Consider the following 21551-nt stretch of genomic DNA (forward strand, 5'->3'; position numbering starts at 1 on the left):
CTGGGTGCATTTTCCTCGCCATATTTGACTATTGCTATTTCATCGTAGTTATGAAGAATGATAACTATGTAAATGTCATTTCTGTAGAAAAACTCCGTTATGGTACTAATGGCATAGTCGATGACTCTTTTGTCTTGCTCTACCATTCTCTCATGCTTCTCCATCATGTTTTTATCTTTACATTCAGCATCGATGTAAGTGTAATTTCTGTACACTCTTGAAATGTCGACGGAAGAGGCTTTCTAAAACGATAAAAAGAGAAAACACGCTTCACATAAATATTTTACTTCTGTTTCAGGGCTGTAGTTGTAAAACTGGTATAAGTATAATTTGGTCGGGTTAAACGTCACACAGACAGTGTGATAGGTCATATACTTATTTCAGCAACGTTCCAGCTTTTCAATCTGGAGGATGACCCTATGTGCCCATTCAATATTTAATCACGAGCGATAGAACCACTAACATCCGTGAGCCAGCTGGATGACATCCTCTAAACGGAGGGTTCTGGTATTAGTACAAGTTCTTAATGATATATTCATTAAGACTTTTACTTTAGCATTAAAAAACATGGACATTTTAACAATGAATTAGAACAAAAACGGTATGCCTGTACCAGAAAAGTGCACACTGCTTGCTTAATATCATGTCCTTGAAACTACCTTCCTTTTACTGCAATTTATTCACTATAATATATTACAATGTTTGTGTAAAAACATAAATTTTACAGATAAATTCTATTTTTAAAACAGTTAAAACCTCACTGCTAAATTTTAAAACGAATATCTTAGTCTGCCTATATATCCAACAAAGAGACCTAGAAATTGCCTTTAATGGCAATTTTTGTTAATGCCCGACAGCCATATTCATTGTTAACTTTATAAAAACTGGAAACTTTTCAGGGGAGCTGTCGCCTTCTAAGGGTCATAGTAAGGTTACAGCACAAGGTCAAAGGTCAATAAGTGCATTTGTTAAATTGTTAAAAACTTCAGATTTTCGTCATTTTTGCTACATTTTACTACAAACTTGTAATTTTTCGGTTATAATTATGAATCCGAGAAGTAAAATAAATTACTTCAAATAGATTTATTGCATTTGAGACAGGCAAAAATCAAAATGACTAAAGTTATTTCTATAGATTAAGCTTAACTTTTCGTACGCTCTGATATTTTGTTCATTTATGGAAGTTATGTTTCTCATGTTTCTAAAATTTCCGTTTTCAGGCTTACAATTTTCAAAAAATAGAGAAAAGTGGAAACTTCACAGGTCGCTCAACACGACAAAAACGAAACTGTTGCAGGCTCGGTTTGACTGAGCCTGTAAAGTCTGGTTGGTTACCTGTATGATTGTCTGTATTAACAGTACATGTAGAAAAAACTCTATAGCGCGTATTTTATAAAGACTAGTACAGTCAAACTTTTTTTGCTAGAATTCGGATTATCCAATTACTACTTTTGGCTCGAACTCGGCGTCAAGTCTGTATAATGTATTCTTCACTCTGGCTTGTACTAACACATTTTGCTTGCCCCGTCGAGCTCTAGCGAACATAGTTTGACTGTACTAACTGTTAACATATCTAAATAGAAAAAGTGGAAACTCCACAGGTCGCTCAACACAACAAAAACGAAAATGTTGCAGGCTCAATTTGATTGAGCCTGTTCATGGACGGTAGTGGAAATGCATGCTACCGTCCACGCCCTCTAGCCCCGGGTTGAGCAGAACTCAACATTTACACATGTTAAAGTACAAAAAACAATTTAGAGACATTCGCAGATGTGTTCATACGGCGGTGCACATGGAACCTTCAATACTGCACTAGTGTGTAATTCCATGAAAAGCGGTGTATGGTCCCGAGTTAAAATAATGGGTTTGCCCTAAACGAGAAAACAATGAGCAGAACTAAACAAACTGGAATTTAGAAAGGGGATCTGAGGTTATGGAGCCTGCATATCACAGGAACTGCCAAAAGACAAAATTAAAAAGCAGGCGCCATATCCAAGGGGTGATTATACATTATCCAAAACTATAAAAACGGGAGTATTGGAACCACCCAGGCCGAAATGCTCATGTTCCGAAACTAAACAGTACCAATAACTCGACATAAAAGTCGTGCTGAACGATCTGAGAAGATCGAAATATAACAGCCCTGATTGAATGTACGGGGAGACTTTTTACGGCCGCCACACGGCAAAAACAACGCTGCTGTGATAATAAATAGAAAAAGTGGAAACTCCACAGGTCGCTCAACACAACAAAAATGAAAATGTTGCAGGCTCGATTTGATTGAGCCTGTTCATGGACGGTAGTGGAAATGTATGCTACCGTCCACGCCCTCTAGCCCCGGGTTGAGCAGAACTCAACATTTACACATGCTAAAGTACAAAAAACAATTCAGAGACATCCGCAGATGTGTTCATACGGCGGTGCACATGGAACCTTCAATGCTGCACTAGTGTGTAATTCCATGAAAAGCGGCGTATGGTCCCGAGTTAAAATAATGGGTTTGCCCTTAACGAGAAAACAATGAACAGAACTAAACAAACTGGAATTTAGAAAGGGAATCTGAGGTTATGGAGCCTGCATATCACAGGAACTGCCAAAAGACAAAATTAAAAAGCAGGCGCCATATCCAAGGGGTGATTATACAATATCCAAAACTATAAAAGCGGGAGTATTGGAACCACCCAGGCCGAAATGCTCATGTTCAGAAACTAAACAGTTCCAATAACACGACATAAAAGTCGTGCTGAACGATCTGAGAAGATCGAAATATAACAGCCCTGATTGAATGTACGGGGAGACTTTTTACGGCCGCCACACGGTTTAAAGATTCCTTCTGAAGCATAGAACTCAAGGACGTAAAAATAGCAAACTCGATTAGATTAATTCTGTTTGTGTGGTAGTATGAAATGTGCAAATTCTCTGAAGCATGATCTAAAATGGTCTATGTTGTCAATGAAAACTCTATTCCAGCGGTTTACGCATGTGTTATAACAATTTCATGAATGTGTGTGCTTTTAGAATTACTACCTATGTATATAAATCAAGCGATATCAAAGTGTAAATATAAATATAAGATAACCGCAAATGTTACGTTTGTGTGTGTGTTTTTTCTTTTCATTCCATTGGCATGAAAATAGTATCAGCTGAAAAAATGTTTCTTTGCTCATTAACAATAGGCTATTATAAGAACTCGTAACCACTCTTCAGGTGTTTTCAATATCTACAATTTTGTAACTATTTGTTTATATTGGTTCTATAGATGTCATAACTTCAAAAATAATTGATAATGTCAGTGAATTTGATAGTATATCGAATTTTAATAGTATGATCTTTGTGACTGTGAATAAAGGGGCAAAGCATGTTTAGATTTCCGAGTGATTGGTTGGTGATAAAATTTTAAACCAGCAGAGCAAACTTACCAATGTATCACAAAGGAATCTACTGATGTTATATAAAAACAAATACTAGTGTAGCCTTAAACGTGTAAAATAAATATATTGTCAATTAAATTCAGTGCGGAATGCTAGAATGAACTACTCTTATATAGAAATATCTTCTTACCCTTATATATAAAAAATAGGAATAAACCCCATATATAACACTTCACAAGCAATAGACGTCTTAGTCTGACATTTTCAGTCGGCATTATTTGTTTATTATAAATAAATCGTTTTGAATTTCAAATCTCTTCTTCATGCTCTTCTCAACCTGTAGGAAGTTATTTTTACGCATTGTATATCTCTTGGTAACTATCGAACCACCATATCTCATCATTTTGATTAGTTGAACCATCATTTGTCAGTAATCATGAAAATATCCGAGTAGGGTATAACTTCAATATTTCATTGAATGAGCCTCAACGTTACTATTATAAAAAAGTCTTTACAAGTTCAATAAATGATCTATAACCTATACTTAATACCTTTATTTTTACATTTTTATTTGTAAAACATCTTGATGACTAATGACTAATGTTTCAGTGTCAAGACACTAGCGTTGTTTTCACGATGTTATCAAGGAGTTCCTGTCTGAAACCTAGTGTCAAATCTGTAAATTGTTACGATCTGATTCGTTTTCCACTTTTGTTTTGAACAGCGAGTGTAGAAGGAAAGCAAAAGATAAAAAGCATCGAAACAGAAATTATAGCGTGCTGAATTTTCAGAATAAAATTATGCAAATATCGCATTAAGAGCTTCAGTGATAGCAAATCTAGTTCTTGAAATGTGCTACTTCATTGCAAAATACATAAAATACGATGATAAATGCCTGACCGATAGTAACAAAAGAACTTTATTACAGCAAATCAAGGGAATAGTGTATAGATGAACTATGTTGTTGCCAATATTTCAGTTATTCTTCTAAAATGGTCCTATTTAACCATCATCGCGTGAACAAATTAACAAAAATATATATCATAGAATGAATCATCACCAGATTTGAAATCATTTCTTTAGGTGCTGGAGAAGGATTCCATATTATATATGTCACTTTCAACAGTATTTCAGTCATTTAATGGCGGTCAACTAATCTAATCAGTGTTCTGGAGTCGCTACAAATAGTAGCCTGTTCCCCGCATATAACTGACAACTAATTCAGCAGTGGAGGATAAAATTACTCCTGACAATGTCTATTATCAAATCGTCATTGAGAACATACACCTCTCCCGGGGATCAAACTCACGACATCGCGATCCTTAATCTGCGCTCTTCTTATTAAGCTTAAAATACTTGGTTGTATACATGACAGTAAAGTGATTTTAGCTGTTTATGTGAGAATTTTATACATTTATATGTCATTCATTTTCCTCTGTAGTCTTTTTTCCTAAAAACCTATCATATTTTCTTTTCGCACGAATTTCTCAAAAGGTGTACAATATGTAAATATTCTTTTTATAGTCAGTTCAAAACTTAAATTCAAATTTATTGCCGCCTGAAATGCAAGAAATGCATTAGCAGTGTCATTTTATAATCACTTGCTCAACAATTTCTCTAACTGTGCATCCGACTTTTGTTTTTATCTCTGCCAAATTTTGACAGATTTGAATGAAAATTGGACACATTGTTTAATGACCAGTTCAATTAAATAGGCGATATCAATTGTGTGTACATTTGTTGTGCCATGACAATTCAAATAAGGTACACCCCATCCCCCCCCCCCCCCCAACTCCCAAAAATGTCACAGAATGGAACAACTTGGTGCTGGTCTGTATGCGGCAAGTACTGCCATCTGCGGGATTAATCAATTTTGTCATTAATGTGATGTCGTTAATGACGTCACAAACCTGATAAAGAATTAACATATTCATATTGAAAATGTTGACGGATGTTCCATTACAACTCAACAGAGTTGACATTCAGAATATAATAATTTGAAATTCATTGAATTAATTGGATCAAAGTTTACAACTGTGATTTGGAATTTACTAATTATGTGACTTTTAATTTAAAGCTATGATCTTTTTTGTGTTATATTATAACAAAATAATCATTTGACATTGTGTAAAACATTCATTCAAGTCTGTCAAAATTTGGCAGTAAAAGGAAAAAGCAGGTGTGGATTTAGTATATTATTAATATACGCACTATTTTGCTACCTTTAATAACTTAGAAGTCATTTCTAAAAATTCAGATTTGACCTTGACTTGTCTGTGACCTTGAAATCACATTGAAATAACCCTTGGAAACGACAGTTCATCCACATATAAAGATTAGCAAACATGTCAAGTGAAACACACTTTGCCATCGTATGCCACTTTTCCCAGATATATATATATTATTCTATATAATATTATATATATTTTACATATTATCATTAGTTTTATTTACAAAATACTAAAGGGCGTTGAGACACAATATTTAAACCAATTTAGATGGTATATGAAAATAAAACGCGTGCACAGTGGCATAGTTTATTTGTAAATGCACTTATTTGACCTTTGATCCCATTGTACTGTAATGAGGAACTCTAGAAGGCGACAGCCCCATTTAAATTTCATTTTCGATCCTAAGGAACACTTTTATACTGATATCCGAGCATTAACAAAAAAATGCCATCAGAAGTCACATTTTCCCAAGATATTGGCAGACTATCTGCAGAGTTTATGCAATTTTCTGTTTTACTGAAAGAACAAAATGCAAATATGCATCATGCTAAAGGTCTCCATAGGAAAAAGAAGAAAGTTTTTGAATTTTGAAGACATCTTTAGTCATTATATGCTACAAGAAAATGTACTTGTAAACGGACATTTCATGCACAATGCAACATTATGTTTTATAAAAAAAAATTAGAAATTTTTAGTAGTACATTTCGTTTTATGGCTACAATTTTTAGAATCTCCAACTTCAAACATAACAAAGACTGCAATTATGCATGTATGCAATGTTTACAAAGAAGAAAAAAAAAATAACGACATTTTCAAAACTATTGTAGTTTATAAATCAGTTTTACGGTTTTCACCAATAACTATTGTAAAATCAATCTGCATCAAATATGTTCCAATTTATTTATTATTAAAAGAACAATCTTACATAAATAGAAACACTTTCGTCGAGGGATAGAAAATGCCTACTGTATCTCCTAGTACAACTAATTTGACGCGATCCTAGGAATTATTGAGATATTTTTTTCATATGAGCAAGATTTCCCGTAACAAATATAAATCAATCTGAACGTCGAATTATTTCGACTACTGTATCTCTATGCAAAAGGGGTCCGAGTCCACCGAAAATTGAGTCACCCGCGGCACGTAAACCGGTGTGGAGAGCCCTGGATGTTGAGGTGCCCGTCAACACGCCGGGGAAGTGATGCATGCTTGTTTAAAATTTATTTATCCCCTTTTCGGTATGTTGATGCCAAAACACATCTTTGACCTCTAATTCAGTGTAGATTTTTTTTGCGGTCATATTGGTCCGATACGATCAATTAGCTAGTCCTAGGAAAAATCACTTTAATTATGCTTACATCTTCTTAGTCTTCGTGTGAAATTGCTTCTATATATTTCATTTTCTACATTACATTATTAACTGTGTTCCTTGGCAAATTAACGTTTCGCAAAATCAAATGTACTATTCTTCTATTGTCATATTTCACAAACTTCATAGTACGTTCACAAAAAATTGTTGAACATCTCATTGCAATATGTATTTTGAATTTCTATTTTCTAGATGGCGTTGACGCAGGGTCAATGTGTTGAGTAAAGTAGCATTCCCTTGAACCCTCTTACATGTATTGCATGAACTGCGTTCTTAAGATTTCTACTGACGAAACATTCAAACGAAAAGCATATCTACTTTTGTGATAGAGAAAACAATTGAGAGTGTAGCTGGTGCTCCGAAATCAGTCAAGAAATTGAAAATTGGGGACCTGCTCGAGGGGGACCTGCACGAGGAGGTTGAAAGGCCAGCTCACCTACATAATCTACTTACTATAGCATGAAATCCATTTTAGTCACCTGTATAAGTGTATTGCACACCGTAATCCTCAAGAGGAGTCATTTGTTGTCTTGAACTTACTGCACAACATGCCATTGCTGCAAGACTCAATAAAATGAATCGACGTGGCAAGGAAATCAACACACACATTATAATTCTTACTTTTGGCGTCTTTCGTAAATGTTGCCTATCTTCGTACAATTCAATATACCAAATCCTTATCAGTGTTGTCCGGACACTATAAAATAATGGAGGTTATGAAACAGAAAATAGGCCCCTTATCTGATGTACGTGACTGTTATTTATAATGAAACATTTTAGATGTAGAAACCATCCGAATTCACCATCTTTATGATAAACGAGAAGGGTCAGAGCTATGTTCCTTGAAATCTTTTATAAAAAGTGTTAAAGCCTACCATATATTTTTTTTACGATAAAACTGTTTCAAAATGTCATAAAAAATGCATATCGGAGGAAATAATTTACTAGTCTTGATGCTCTGAAATCAAGAAAATATGCATATGTGAGAGTTAAGGCTCTTACAATTGTCAAAATACAGACACTTACAGTAGAAAACTGGTTATTAGATTGGGCTATATTGTCGGGCGGGCGTTTAAGTGTAAACTTGGTTTCCGCACAATAACTTCAGTTTGGAGAACAAGCTATATATACTAAACTTGAACTGTAGATAGCTGATAAGGAGACGAAGCTTGGGATTGCATTTGGGGTCATTTGGGTCAAGGTCAAGGTCACTGTTGCTAAAAATAGAAAAAAATGGTTTCCGCACAATAACTTTAGTTTTTATTGATATATTGAAATTAAATTTGGCCTATCGGTAGCTTATAGAAAAACAAAGATTGGGATTGTATATGGGGTCATTTGGGTCAAGTTCAAGGTCAGGATAACTTATTTAATCTTCACACTTAGAAAATTGCATGGTGGCGCAGTGGTCTGGAGCGTTGGGCCTAAAGCTACTTTTAAGTCAATTGGACGGAAGGGCGTCGGTTCAAATCCAACTGAGATCCAAATTTTTTTTGGTCAAGGTCAAGGTCACAGTTACTTAAATAAATGTTTTCTCTAATAATAGATTTATATCTCGGTGTGATCATCAAAAAGTTGGTTTCTGCTTTACAATTTTAGGTTGGACTAACTTACTGCCACCAAACTTTGTGTACAGTAAGCGTTTCTGAAAAATTAGCTTTGAATGATATTTGGGATAACTGTTACTAAACATAGAATAACGGTTTTCACTCAGTATCTTTAGTTTGGGTACACTTCTTGTCAGTATACCTTGGTGTGTAGATAGCTTTCATCAAACACAAAAGGCTGGGAATGTATTTGAGGTCGCTCGGATCAGGGTCGATGTAGCTAAAAATAGAAAAATAGGTAATTATACGCCCTTTTAAAAAAACAGAACGGATTATTGGAATGCCCCTGGCGGGCGGGCGGGCAGGCAGCATCCACAGACTTTGCCTGGAGCATATCTTCTTCATACATGCAGGGATTTTAATGAAACTTGGCACAATTGTTCATCATCATAAGACGGAGTGTTCTTTGCAAGAACCAGATCACTAGGTCTGAGGTTAAGGTCACACTTAGATATCAAATATCAAATTCAAGAATGACTTTGTCCAGAGCATATGGTCTTCACGAATGGAGGGATTTTAATGTAACTTGGCACAATTATTCACCATCATGAGACAGAGTGTCATGTGCAACACCAAGGTCCCTAGGTCTTAGGTCAAGGTCACACTTAGAGGCAAAATGATACCCGAAAGAAAACTTTGTCCGGAGCATTTCTTCAACATCCATGGAGGGATTTTGATATAACTTGGCAAAAATGTTCAACACCACGAGACGGAGTGTCATGTGCAAGAATCAGGTCCCTAGGTCTAAGGCCAAGGTCACAAGATCAAAGGTCAGATACAAGAATAACTTTGTCCGGAGCATTTCTTCTTCGTGCATGGTGGGATTTTGATGTCACTTAACACAATTGTATACCATCAGATCCCTTCTTTAGAATTACTTCCCTTTTTATTACTATAAATAGCTTATATTGTAACTTTTTCAATACTAGTCGCAGGGAAAAATCGATACTATTTTTCTGTAGTACAACATGCATGTTTCATTCGATTTTGAGGTGTATTTTGACCTAACACTATCTTGTAAGGATGTTATGTGCACAATGTTTTGGCTTCTTTAAGATTAACTTCCCTTAGTTGTTACTATAAATAACTTATAGTGTAACTTTTTTTATACCTAACCGTAGGGAAAAAACAAAACCACTCTTCTGTAGTGCAACATAGATGCTAGTTTCATTTTTTTTTTTGTGTGTTTTTAATGTATCTCTACCCGGTAAGTAGTTTGTTGTGGACTTCGAAAAACAAAAGAATTACAATAATAACTAAACAACCACAAAATTAAAATTCCATTTGCAAATACAGGTGCTAGTGTAAAGAAATGTGTGACGGGCGTATATTATACATTCTGGCACTCTTCTTGAAAAAAAAGATTTTTGTACTTTGGACTGGAAGGGTGTCGATTCAAATATGCTGAGATCCAGATCCTTTTTAAGGTGACAAAAAGGTCATTTTAATGCCATTGGGTAAGTAGAAGTAGATAAATATGGTCATAGTTGTAATAAAAAATATATATTTATTAGAATATGACCATTTTTTAAAGAACCTGTTGGCATGTTGCAAATGAGAACCTGGTTTTCGTGGAATTTCTTGCTTTTTTTTTTGTTTTGTTTTGTTTTTTGTTTGTTTTGTTTTTAGCTCACCAGAGCATAAAGTGCTGAAGGTGAGCTATTGCGACCAGTCATTGTCCAGCGTCCGTCGTGCGTCGTCCGTCAACATTTGCCTTGTGAACACTCTAGAGGCCACATTTGTGACCCAATCTTTATGAAACTTGGTCAGTATTAAAGTCTTAATGATCTCTAGGTAAAGTTGGAAACTGGGTCATATGGGATCAAAACTAGGTCAGTAGGCCACATCAAAGGAAAAGCTTGTGAACACACTGCAGGCTACATTTGTGACCCATCTTTTATGAAACTTACTTAGTCAGAATGTTTGTCTTGACGATTACTAGGTCAAGTTTGAATCTATGTGGGGTCAAATCTAGGTCACCTGGTCAAATCAAACGAAAAGCTTGTGAACACTTTAGAGGCCACAGTCGTGACTCAATCTTTATGAAACTGGGTCAGAATATTTGTCTTAATTATATCCAGGTCAGGTTTGAAACTGGGTTATGTGGGATTATAAACTAGGTCATTAGGCCAAATCTTATCAACACTGTAGAGACCACAATTTAAGTTTAAAACTCATCAGAGTTAGTTAAAATGTTTGTCTTGATAATCTATAGGTCAAGTTTGAATCTGGGTCACGTTGGGTCAAAAACTAGGTCACCCTGTCAGAACAAAGGAAAAGCTTGTGAACACTCTAGAGAACAGAGTTGTAACCCAATCTTTATAAAATTTAGTCAGCTTGTTTGTCTTGATGATTTCTAGATAAAATTTCAATCTGGGTCATGTGGAGTAAAAAAAACTAAGTCAGCAGGCCAGATCAAATGAAAAGCTTGTGAACACTCTAGATGCCACAGTTGTAACTCAATTTTTATGACATTTAGTCAGAATATTTGTCTTGATTATATCTATGTCCAGTTTGAATCTGAGTCATGTGATGTTAACAACTAGGTCAGTATGCCAGATCAAAGGAAAAGAGTGTGAACACTCTAGAGGTCACAGGTGTGACCCAATATTTATGAAACTTTGTCAGAATGTTTGCCTTGATGATTTCTACGTTAGTTTTGAAAGTGGGTCATGTGGGCTCAAAAACTAGGTCAGTAGGCTAGATCAAGTGGAAAACTTGTGAACACTCTATACGCCACAGTTGTGACTCAATCTTTATGAAACTTAGTTGATCAGTAGGTCAAGTTTTAATCTGGGTCATTTGGGGTCAAAACCTAGGTCACATGGTAAAATCAAAAGAAAAGCTTGTTAACACTCTAAAGGCAACAGTTGTTACTCAGTCTTTATGAAACTTGGTCAGAATGTCTGTCTTGATGATCTCTAGATTAAATTCAAACTGGCTCATGTGGGGTCAAAACCTAGGTCAGTAGGCCAGATCAACTCTGGTGAGCGATATAGGACCATCATTTCCCTCTTGGATTTTGCTAGTTGAGTCATGAAACTCTATGCTTCTACCCGTAACTGTCCTAACACATTTATCAGATCCGTACCTTCAGCATAGTTATATCTAATTTGTTTAAATTTGAGTACGTATGATTTAATTTGTCAGTACAGAAATATAAAACCGTGAATTTATAGGGACAAGACAGTTTTAAACCTTCAGACCAAGGTCAGATGTAATTAAAGGTTTATAGATTATCTAAACATAATGTCTTTTACTGCTTATAACAAGATGGCCGAACAAAATATTTCAAAAAACAAAATTATAAACTAAACCATTAAAAATATTTTCAACATTTTCTTTATGTTCACATATCCAAGGGCTGTAACTCACAAATATGCATATTTTCTTAATTTCCGAGTACCACAACTGCTTATTTATTTCCTCCGACATTCCACATGCTATTGTGAGACAGTTCTATTCCATAGTTAATTAAATGGGATGTCTTGTATACCAACACCTTTTATAAATGATTTCAAGGGACATGTATCAGATAAAGAACTAAGCTCTTCTAAAAGTGCACAATCTGAGCCTAGTTTCTGTCTGATAGTCTCCACTATTTCGGAGTGTCGTCCAGGCTTAAAAGAATTGTAAAACTGATGAGGATTTGGTATACACGTACTGGCTAGTAAGAAGATAGGCAACATTTATGAAAGAAGCCAACTTCAATTGTGTTGATTTCTGATTGTGAGCTTTTCGTTCGACCTCCTCGAGCAGGTCCCATGTTCGCATCTTGACTGATTTTGTACCATCCACTACACTACCGAATGTTTTCTCTGTCACGAAAGGTGAATGCTTGTCATTTTGAATGTTAGAAATCTAGGGAAAACAGTTTTGGAGTTGAATGACATGTGAGAAAAAGCCTCACTTTCTGTGCCGTCAGAGGCTGTTTTGGTATGCGGTCGTTTATTTTCATTTATAGTTTATATATTACATGAATTAGATTCGTCACTCTCATTTGCCGCAAAGTTCATAAAGGGCATATATAAACAAAGCAGATATAAAGCTCACAATCTTTGGGATACTGAAGTGATATGCTAATATAATCTGGAAAGTAGATCCCATCAGAAGCACCGAGAACAATGCAAACAGTGAAAATTGCAGACTCAGTTTGATTGAGTCTTTTCATGTGCAGTAATGGAAAATGCAACTCTGCGCACGCCCCCTTGCACCGGAAGCAGTATTCAATTTTCAAATCTAAATGAGTTGAAATCAATGATCCCGAAGGACCAGAAAATATAACAACACTGAGATAAAGTCGGGGCTAAGTCAGATATTTTCGATCTTGTTTATTTCACCAGCTGTTTTGCAAACATGCAATAAGAGGATTAAAGGTATTGCTACTTTACATAACCAAATGACCTTGCGCCAACGCCATCTAGAAAAAAAATGGAAATTCAAAATACATCTTGTAATGCAGTGTTAACAATTTTTTGTCTGAACGAACTATGAAGGTTGCTGAAATATGACAATAGAACGATAGTACATTTGATTTTGTGTAACGTTAATAATTTTGCAATGTAGAAATTAAAACATTTAGATGCAATTTGATATAAAAAATAAGAAGATGTAAGCGTAATTAAAGTGAGATTTTCTAGGATGCATGACTAGCTAATTGACTGTATCGGAATAATCCGACCACCCAAAATGCATGTATTAAAGATTATTATTTCATGATATAATCTTACAACATTTGAATATCTGTACCTATAAAGAAGACAACTCCATATTTTCACGACCGAATATCTCACAGAAAAGATAAAAACGTTTTTTTTTTAGTTTATGCTTATTTGTAAAGTTCAAAGAATTTTGCTTATTACAGGCCTATTTATTTCAAAAGGACATACACTTCATTATATTCGGAGTTATCTAGGCTACTGTATAGCATTATACTTCCGCTTAATAACCATCGACGCTTATGCACGTTTATATTGGATGTCCGTGATGAGCTTCGTGAAGCCAAAACGACCCTATTCTGTTTATTGCATTTGCGTCTTTCTTGTAGGATTCACAGTGCAAATAAGTAAAATTACTACTAATTATATTACAGTAATTTCTGCAGTTTGTTGAAATGATCCTTTGGTCATCCTTCAGATATTACTTGAGTCTGTTTTATGAAAGGGAGAGAATAAATGTTTGACACACAAAAATTAATGGCACCAGGCGTGGTTATTTTGTCTTGTTTGAAAGAAGTTAGACACAAAAAAAATGAAAACTGTTGAGATAGTGTTGGATTCCAATCGTTTAGTATTAGTGAAAACGAGGATGCTGATAGTGCAGCAAAGAAATCGCTTTCGTTATCACAATTCAATCTGAAATTACCGTATACTGATTTTAAATCAAATATAAATAAATGTATTTTATCTAAATGGCAATCGTCATGGAATTATGCTTTGTTTAATATAATTATGATATAAAACCTGTTATAGGTAAACGGGACCAACGGAGTAGATCTGTTCGCAGCATTTGGCCTATTGGCGAAATTTTCTCGCTTGAAAGCAGTTTATCAAGTATATCAATTAGCCGTTATTGGTCAATTTAAACATATTGAAATATAGAGGGGTTAGATATTTAACACATCAAATGACATCAATAGCATTACCTGACAATATTTGTTAAGTTATTGAGATATTGGGGTAATCTTTCTTTCAACATTTTTTAATAAAATGAAATATGATCTTCTTGCTTCCCTAAGCATTTGAAATAAGTACTAACTTCGATCCCCAAAAAATACAAGGAAGAATATCCAACAGGGAAAGCCGCGTTCTAAAAACGCAGCCTCCCCAAACGCGCACACGATCAAGACCAAGTGCCACTGAGCTCTGTAGGAAATAACATATTTTAACAACATTTATTAAGTTATTGATTAGAAATGTTAATATTCTTTTCAATTAGTTCTCAAGTTATTTATATATCGTCTTGCTTTTCTAAGCGCTTGAACATAACTGATTTTGAATTGTTTGCCCGTATTAGTGCACGTTCACTGATGGCACCGGATAAATTTTTACATGTTTTGTATATTACGATTTGGTCATATAATGTTAGCTATCGTTATAGGTCTCTGAATTAGATAGACATGTTTGTCGATCTTATTTCATGTTTAATGACATTACTTTTTCAGATTAAATAAAAGAAATGTTATTTCAAATTGCATGTTTGAATAAAAAGTACTTTGTTTATAAAATTGTACGTCTTTTTAAATACATTAACTTTAGATTTATGATTCACATATATCTTTGCCCTTAAAATATATCATTAAAAGATTAAATATATACATTTGTATTTAAAATGTATTCCGAGTAATGAGAATAATATGCTTCCATACCCAGATTGAAAACAATTACCCGATTATCATTCAACACATTCCACCCATCATCCCACCACATTTGAAGAAATTATAATGTTGTTTGTCGTGAACTGGCGTGCTATTACTGCACTCTTATTTGGCGCGTCATGGTCACTTATACGTTTTAACGTCATTAACGTCAGATGTCATCCGTTTGTATACAAAGAGTAAATAAAAGGTCGAACTTGGTACACCACGCTTTATTCTTACGTTCTAACTACACAATTCTCCGACATTATTGGTGCCGTGACAAAACCATGAATCTTCAAAAACTTCAGTCGCAGAGAGAAGGTCATAAGAGAGTTATCAGAAATTATATTACAAAAATCGAGGATGCAAAAGAGAGATCAGCGCTGATAGAGTTCGACGCGATATTACAATCACTTGAGTCAAAGATTAAAGTCACTGAGACATTGAACGTGAAGATATTATCGCAAACAGACGTAGAAGGGATAGAAGAAGAAATAGTTAAAGCAGAAGAGTTTTCTTTAGACATAGAAATCAACCTGCGACAACTGAGAGCTTTTCATGATGATCAAGGGGAATTGAGAACCGAGAGGCATCCGCCACCACAACATCCCCAAGATAATCAGCCACACTTCAGTGAAGTAGATAACGTAACACCAGCCAACCAAGGGTCGCAGATTAACAACCAGTCTGTAAGTAATATTTCTCCGAATTCCCAATACCACAGACTGGCGAAGCTTTCACTTCCAACATTTAGTGGCAACATCTTAGAATGGCAGACATTTTGGGACTCCTTTGAGTCGACAATACATTACAATGTTAATCTCACAGATGTTCAAAAATTTAGTTATCTAAAATCTCAACTTGAGCATACTGCAGCCAGAGTTATTGATGGATTCGCAATGACAAATGCAAATTACACTCGTGCCATCGACCTTCTAAAAGAGAGGTTCGGACAGCAACATAAAATCACTCATGCAACCATGCAAACATTGCTTCAATTACCTGCGCCTTCCAATACATTGTATAGTCTTAGACATTTCCATGATAAAATGGAGACATATATTCGTGGTTTGGAATCCCTAGGTCTATTTCAAGAGACATATGGCAGTTTATTAGTGCCGATTATTATTGATAAGTTACCAGATGAAATGAGAAAGCATATAGCTCGCGAACATGGTGATAACAACTGGCAGCTCGACGAACTTAGGCGTGCAATCAACAAAGAAATTAACATAATGGAAGCCGGGGATTCATTAAGTACAGCAAATGTTGATGAATTTGGACCAACAGCGTCATTTTACACAGGAGCGCGACCAAAGAAGAACAAATCAAACATCATCAAACAGGTAAACTTTAATCATGTTCATAAAAATCCTATTCGATGTGCTTTTTGTGAGGAAAGCCATAGCTCATTAGAATGTCAGAAATTTAGTGATGTTAATGCTAGGATGAGAATAGTTAAACAGAGAAGACTTTGCTTTAATTGTCTCGGAAAACATCAAGTGTCAATGTGTCATTCAAAACATAGATGTCGCTACTGTCAAAAAAAGCATCATAGCAGTATCTGTAACAAACAGACAGTTACAAGCCTTAACAATTCAACACCGGAAGTACATGAAACAGAACCGGAAGCACCCGTGCTACATTCATCGTCACGTCATACAAGCTCAGGTGTATTACTGAAAACGGCTGTCGCCACAGTGAACTCTATGGATACATATATGGATGCCAATATTCTTTTCGACGAAGAGGCTCAACGTTCCTTCATCACAGAGGACTTAGCACAGAAACTACACGTACGCCGTGAGTCTACAGAAGCACTGAAAGTGTCATCTTTCGGAAGTACAAGTAACAAGATACAGTATTTAGATTGCGCAACTGTGTATTTAGTAGCCGACTCTCACCAGAAAATACCGATACGTGTATTGATTGTGCCGACAATAGCGACACCTATCAGTAATCGCGCTCATTATGCTGCAAGCAAATTACCATATCTTCAGGGTTTAAAGTTAGCCCATACCGTCACAGATGATAGTCCATTCTCAATCTCAATGTTGATTGGTGCAGATTTTTACTGGGACGTAATAGAGGATCACATTATCCGCGGAAATGGACCGACTGCCGTAAAATCGAAAGTCGGTTATCTGTTATCCGGACCGATAATCGAAGCTGACAAGCGTGAGCACATAGACCACATATTTAATGTTATAACATCACATCGTGCGGAAGAAAGTGATTTGGAACGATTCTGGAGCCTGGAGAGTAAGGGTATTACAACTGACCCAGTGGACCAGAAGCTCACTGCTTACCTAGAACAGTACCAGCAAACATCGATAGAATTCACTGATGGTAGATATTCTGCAAAACTTCCATGGAAAGAAGATCACCCGCCATTGCCGACAAATTATGAGATTGCCAGGAAGAGGACAGAAAATACTATCAGAAGACTAAGTAGTCAACCTCATATTCTGAAGAAATATGGAGACATCATTACGGATCAGGAACAAAGAGGATTCATTGAGAAGATAGATAATTCAGCTGATACCCCGTCGCAAGTACATTACATTCCCCACCACCCAGTCAAGAAGGACTCCCCCACAACACCATCGGATCGTATATGATTGCAGCTGTCGCCAGTCCCGTAACCATCTAAGCCTGAATGACTGTTTAGAATCCACGCCACCTATTATGAACGAATTGACATCCACCTTAGTGAGATTTCGCATGCACAAATATGCTGTTTGTACAGATATAGAAAAGGCATTTCTACATGTAGGCCTTCATCAGAATGATCGTGACGTGACACGATTCCTATAGCTTAATGACCCCGCCAACCCCGAAAGTCCAATGTGTACATACCGGTTTAAAGCAGTATTATTTGGCGCAACGTGCTCCCCATTTATACTAAATGCTACGCTCTTAAAACATCTGAAGTTACACGAATCTGTCAAAGCCGCTGAAACCATGCAGAGAGACGTATACGTTGACAATGTCCTTTCAAGTTTCCAACTACAAGTTGAATTACTTACCTACTTCCGAGAAGCACGGAGCCTTATGTCGAAAGCCGGAATGAATCTTCGTTCGTGGACATCAAATAGTGCCGCCCTTAGGTCTCAAGCTGCAGCGGAAGGAGTATTGGACAATGATGAGGTTACTAAAGTACTTGGTATGCGCTGGGAACCAGTTGCCAACCAGAAGTCATTTGCCAGACGAGAAATCCCATTGTTAGAGACTGTTACTAAGAGAACCATTTTGCGATATTCATCACGCATTTATGACCCCCTTGGGCTACTTAGTCCAGTGACGGTACGCGCAAAACTGCTGCTTCAAGAATTGTGGAAGTTAAATTACGACTGGGACATACCATTGTCTTTGACAGTCCTTGCAAACGATTTAAATACAGTTACAGATGTCAAGTTTTCAAGGAAGCACTTAATCGATCCTTCTGACACTGAAAAAGGAAGTACGACAGAATGTGACACATATTTGCACATTTTTGTTGACGCCAGCACAAAATCCTATGGGGCCACAGCATACATCTGCAACAAATCTGATTCAAAACTGGTGATGGCAAAAAATCGAGTAGCGCCACTAAAATTTCTTACATTACCGCAACTTGAGCTTTTGGCAGCATTAGTTGGCGCACGTCTAGCTACACACCTGCATTCGTGCTTGAACGTATCGGACGTAACATTTTGGTCAGATAGTCAAATTGTGCTTTACTGGTTAAACACAAACAGGCCACTTAAAAGATTCGTCCAAAATCGCGTCATTGAAATACAAAGCCTTACCCCACAATATGAATGGAAATACTGTCCCAGATGTGATAATCCTGCCGATCTTCTTACACGCGGGATTTCTACAGATCAGTTTATCAGCAATAATCTCTGGGAGACAGGACCGACGTGGATTCTCGAGAAATCTCGCTGGCCACGATGGGAACATGCCCCTTCAAATTTACAAACGCCAGAGATCGAGCAGACGACATTTACAGAAGATGACAGATTACCGCCAACAAATATAGCCAATCTACAGTGTACAATTCAGCAAGGAATTCACGATGTTATAGACATAGAAAGATACAGCAGTTACCGTAAACTACTCCGCGTTACAGCTTATGTTCTGAGATATATTTCAAACTGCAAGAAACTACTAAGTGACAGACAGGTCAGTACTTTGTCAGTGAGAGAACTTTGTGATGCCGAAAAAAAATGGTTGTTATCATGCCAAGCTGTAACATATTCTACGGAAATATCGGAGATACAGTCCAAAATGACGTGTAGGTCACCCATAATCAGGCAGTTAAGGCTTTTCTTAGACGACTATGGACTTATTCGCTGCAATGGAAGAATACATAATGCCTCACTGGCCGACGTCACAAAGTTCCTGTACCTTTTACCAAAGAAGCATCCACTGACCCGCTTGATTGTAACTGATGCTCATGAAAATCAATTGCATTCAGGAATTAATTCCACCGTCACGCAACTTCGACAGAAATACTGGATACCCGCCATAAGACAATGCGCTAAGTCAGTTTTGCGTAAATGCGTAATTTGCCGCCGAGTTACTGGGAGACCTTACACAGCACCAGATACCCTACCACTACCCAAGATAAGAGTGAAAGAGTCGCCGCCATTCAGTGTCACAGCGGTTGATTTCACAGGCGCTCTTTACGTCAAAGACAATACCGGAAGTGAAATCAAAGTCTACATATGCCTTTTCACATGTGCTGTAACTAGAGCTGTACACCTGGAAGTAGTCCCTAACTTATCAGAGGATTCCTGTTTACAAGCATTTCGCCGATTCGCCAGCCGGAAGTCGATGCCGCAAGTTATGATCTCAGATAACGCCGCAACATATTTGTCTGCATCAAACTACTTGAAGCGTATGTTTGAATATTCTTCCGTGATGGAAATGCTTAATAGGAGAGGAATTGAATGGAAATTCATCCCAAGCAGAGCACCGTGGTACGGAGGTTTCTGGGAGCGCTTAATTGGTCTTACAAAAACTACATTCAAAAAGATACTAGGGAAAGCCTGCATAAGCTTTGAAACACTTCAAACAATCGTCACAGAAATAGAAGCGATCATGAATGACCGTCCCTTAACTTACATTTCATCCAACTTCGACGACCCGGAACCATCTTGTATGGCCGAAGAATAACATCATTGCCGTATTCCGACTACGATAACGACATCAGTAGTCATCAAATCAACATTGGAAATATTAATTTCAACAAGCGGGCGAAAGTCGTAGCGATGGCTATTCAACATTTCTGGAAAAGATGGAAATCGGAATACCTCACCTCACTTCGTGAACACTACCAAACCACCAGACGTAACTCCCAAAGTATCAAAGTGGGAGACATTGTGCAGATCCACGACGATTGCCCAAGGACTCGTTGGAAGTTAGCTGTGGTCGAGGAATTACTTCCGGGAAATGATGGAATTACCCGTGCAGCCAAAATTCGGACCCAAAATGGAAGTTCAACCAGACCAGTGGTGAAGTTATATCCCCTTGAAGTTATTCGTGACTCCGAAAATGAATAAACTGTGTCATTATTCTATTTGTCGGAAATTAATTTGATGGACTAGTTTACACATGCTTTACGTGAATATATCTAAAGTGAGCGAATATTCTGAGATAGAGACTCTTAAACAGTTTAAGTCGCGAAATATTTCAAATATACGATAGAGACTTTTAAGGTTGTGTCAAATACAATTTCAGATGAATATAGAGACAGAGACTGTAAGTTGTGATGAATTTCATAGGTTCAGAGAAGAGACTTTTAAGTACAAATTGATGATTAATTAGAGACTGTGTGATTTCGCTATAGAGAGTAATAACTTCATTACCTTTAATCATTTCAGTGAATTTTACTAAGAATTTACAAGTGATCATAGTTACTACTGTAATTAAGTACTTTAAGTGTTTCACGTGAAATGTTACTTTTGCGGCCCCAGTATGTCGTGAACTGGCGTGTATTACTGCACTCTTATTTGGCGCGTCATGGTCACTTATACGTTTTAACGTCATTAACGTCAGACGTCATCCGTTTGTATACAAAGAGTAAATAAAAGGTCGGACTTGGTACACAACGCTTTATTCTTACGTTCTAACTACACAATTCTCCGACAATGTTTACCAGGTAGATATGTATGTCCGTGTTTAATGTGTAAAATAATTTTTTTAATCGGGCCAACAGTTTCAAACAAGAAGATTTTTAAAGTTTCTACTATATACATATAGGTAAAGTGGCCGCGCCTCTGATGGCCATGATTTTGACAAATTAAAACAATTTGAACAATCTTGGTAGAGGGTCACACAAGGGCCATTTGTAAAATTATTCTAAAATTCAGCTAGCAGTTACACAAAAGAAAATTTCCACTATATACATATAGGGAAAAGTGACCAAGCCCTCTGGCGGCCATATTTTTTGACGAATCAAAATAATTTGAACAATCTTGGTAGAGGGTCAAACAAAGACCATTTGTGTAAAATTATTTTATAATCGGGCCAGCAGTTTCACATAAGAAGATTGTTTAAGTTTCCACTATATACATATAGGGAAAAGTGACCACGCCCTCTGGCGGCCATGTTTTTTGATAAATCAAA

At 36.5% G+C, this 21551-nt stretch overlaps 2 protein-coding genes across 2 annotated transcripts; both read left to right on the top strand.

The window, feature by feature from the left end:
- The first annotated feature begins 15223 nt into the window (after window positions 1-15223).
- On the top strand, window positions 15224-17557 carry LOC128557990 (uncharacterized). Its single transcript, XM_053546693.1, has one exon. The coding sequence runs from the start codon at window positions 15224-15226 to the stop codon at window positions 17555-17557; it is 2334 nt and encodes a 777-aa protein (XP_053402668.1).
- A 343-nt stretch (window positions 17558-17900) lies between these two features.
- On the top strand, window positions 17901-20099 carry LOC128557991 (uncharacterized). Its single transcript, XM_053546694.1, has one exon. It carries the CDS (start codon window positions 17901-17903, stop codon window positions 20097-20099), a length of 2199 nt encoding a protein of 732 aa, XP_053402669.1.
- The last annotated feature ends 1452 nt before the right edge of the window (window positions 20100-21551 follow it).

The sequence above is a fragment of the Mercenaria mercenaria genome, chromosome 6, assembly GCF_021730395.1.
Source record: "Mercenaria mercenaria strain notata chromosome 6, MADL_Memer_1, whole genome shotgun sequence".
Classification (NCBI taxonomy): domain Eukaryota; kingdom Metazoa; phylum Mollusca; class Bivalvia; order Venerida; family Veneridae; genus Mercenaria; species Mercenaria mercenaria.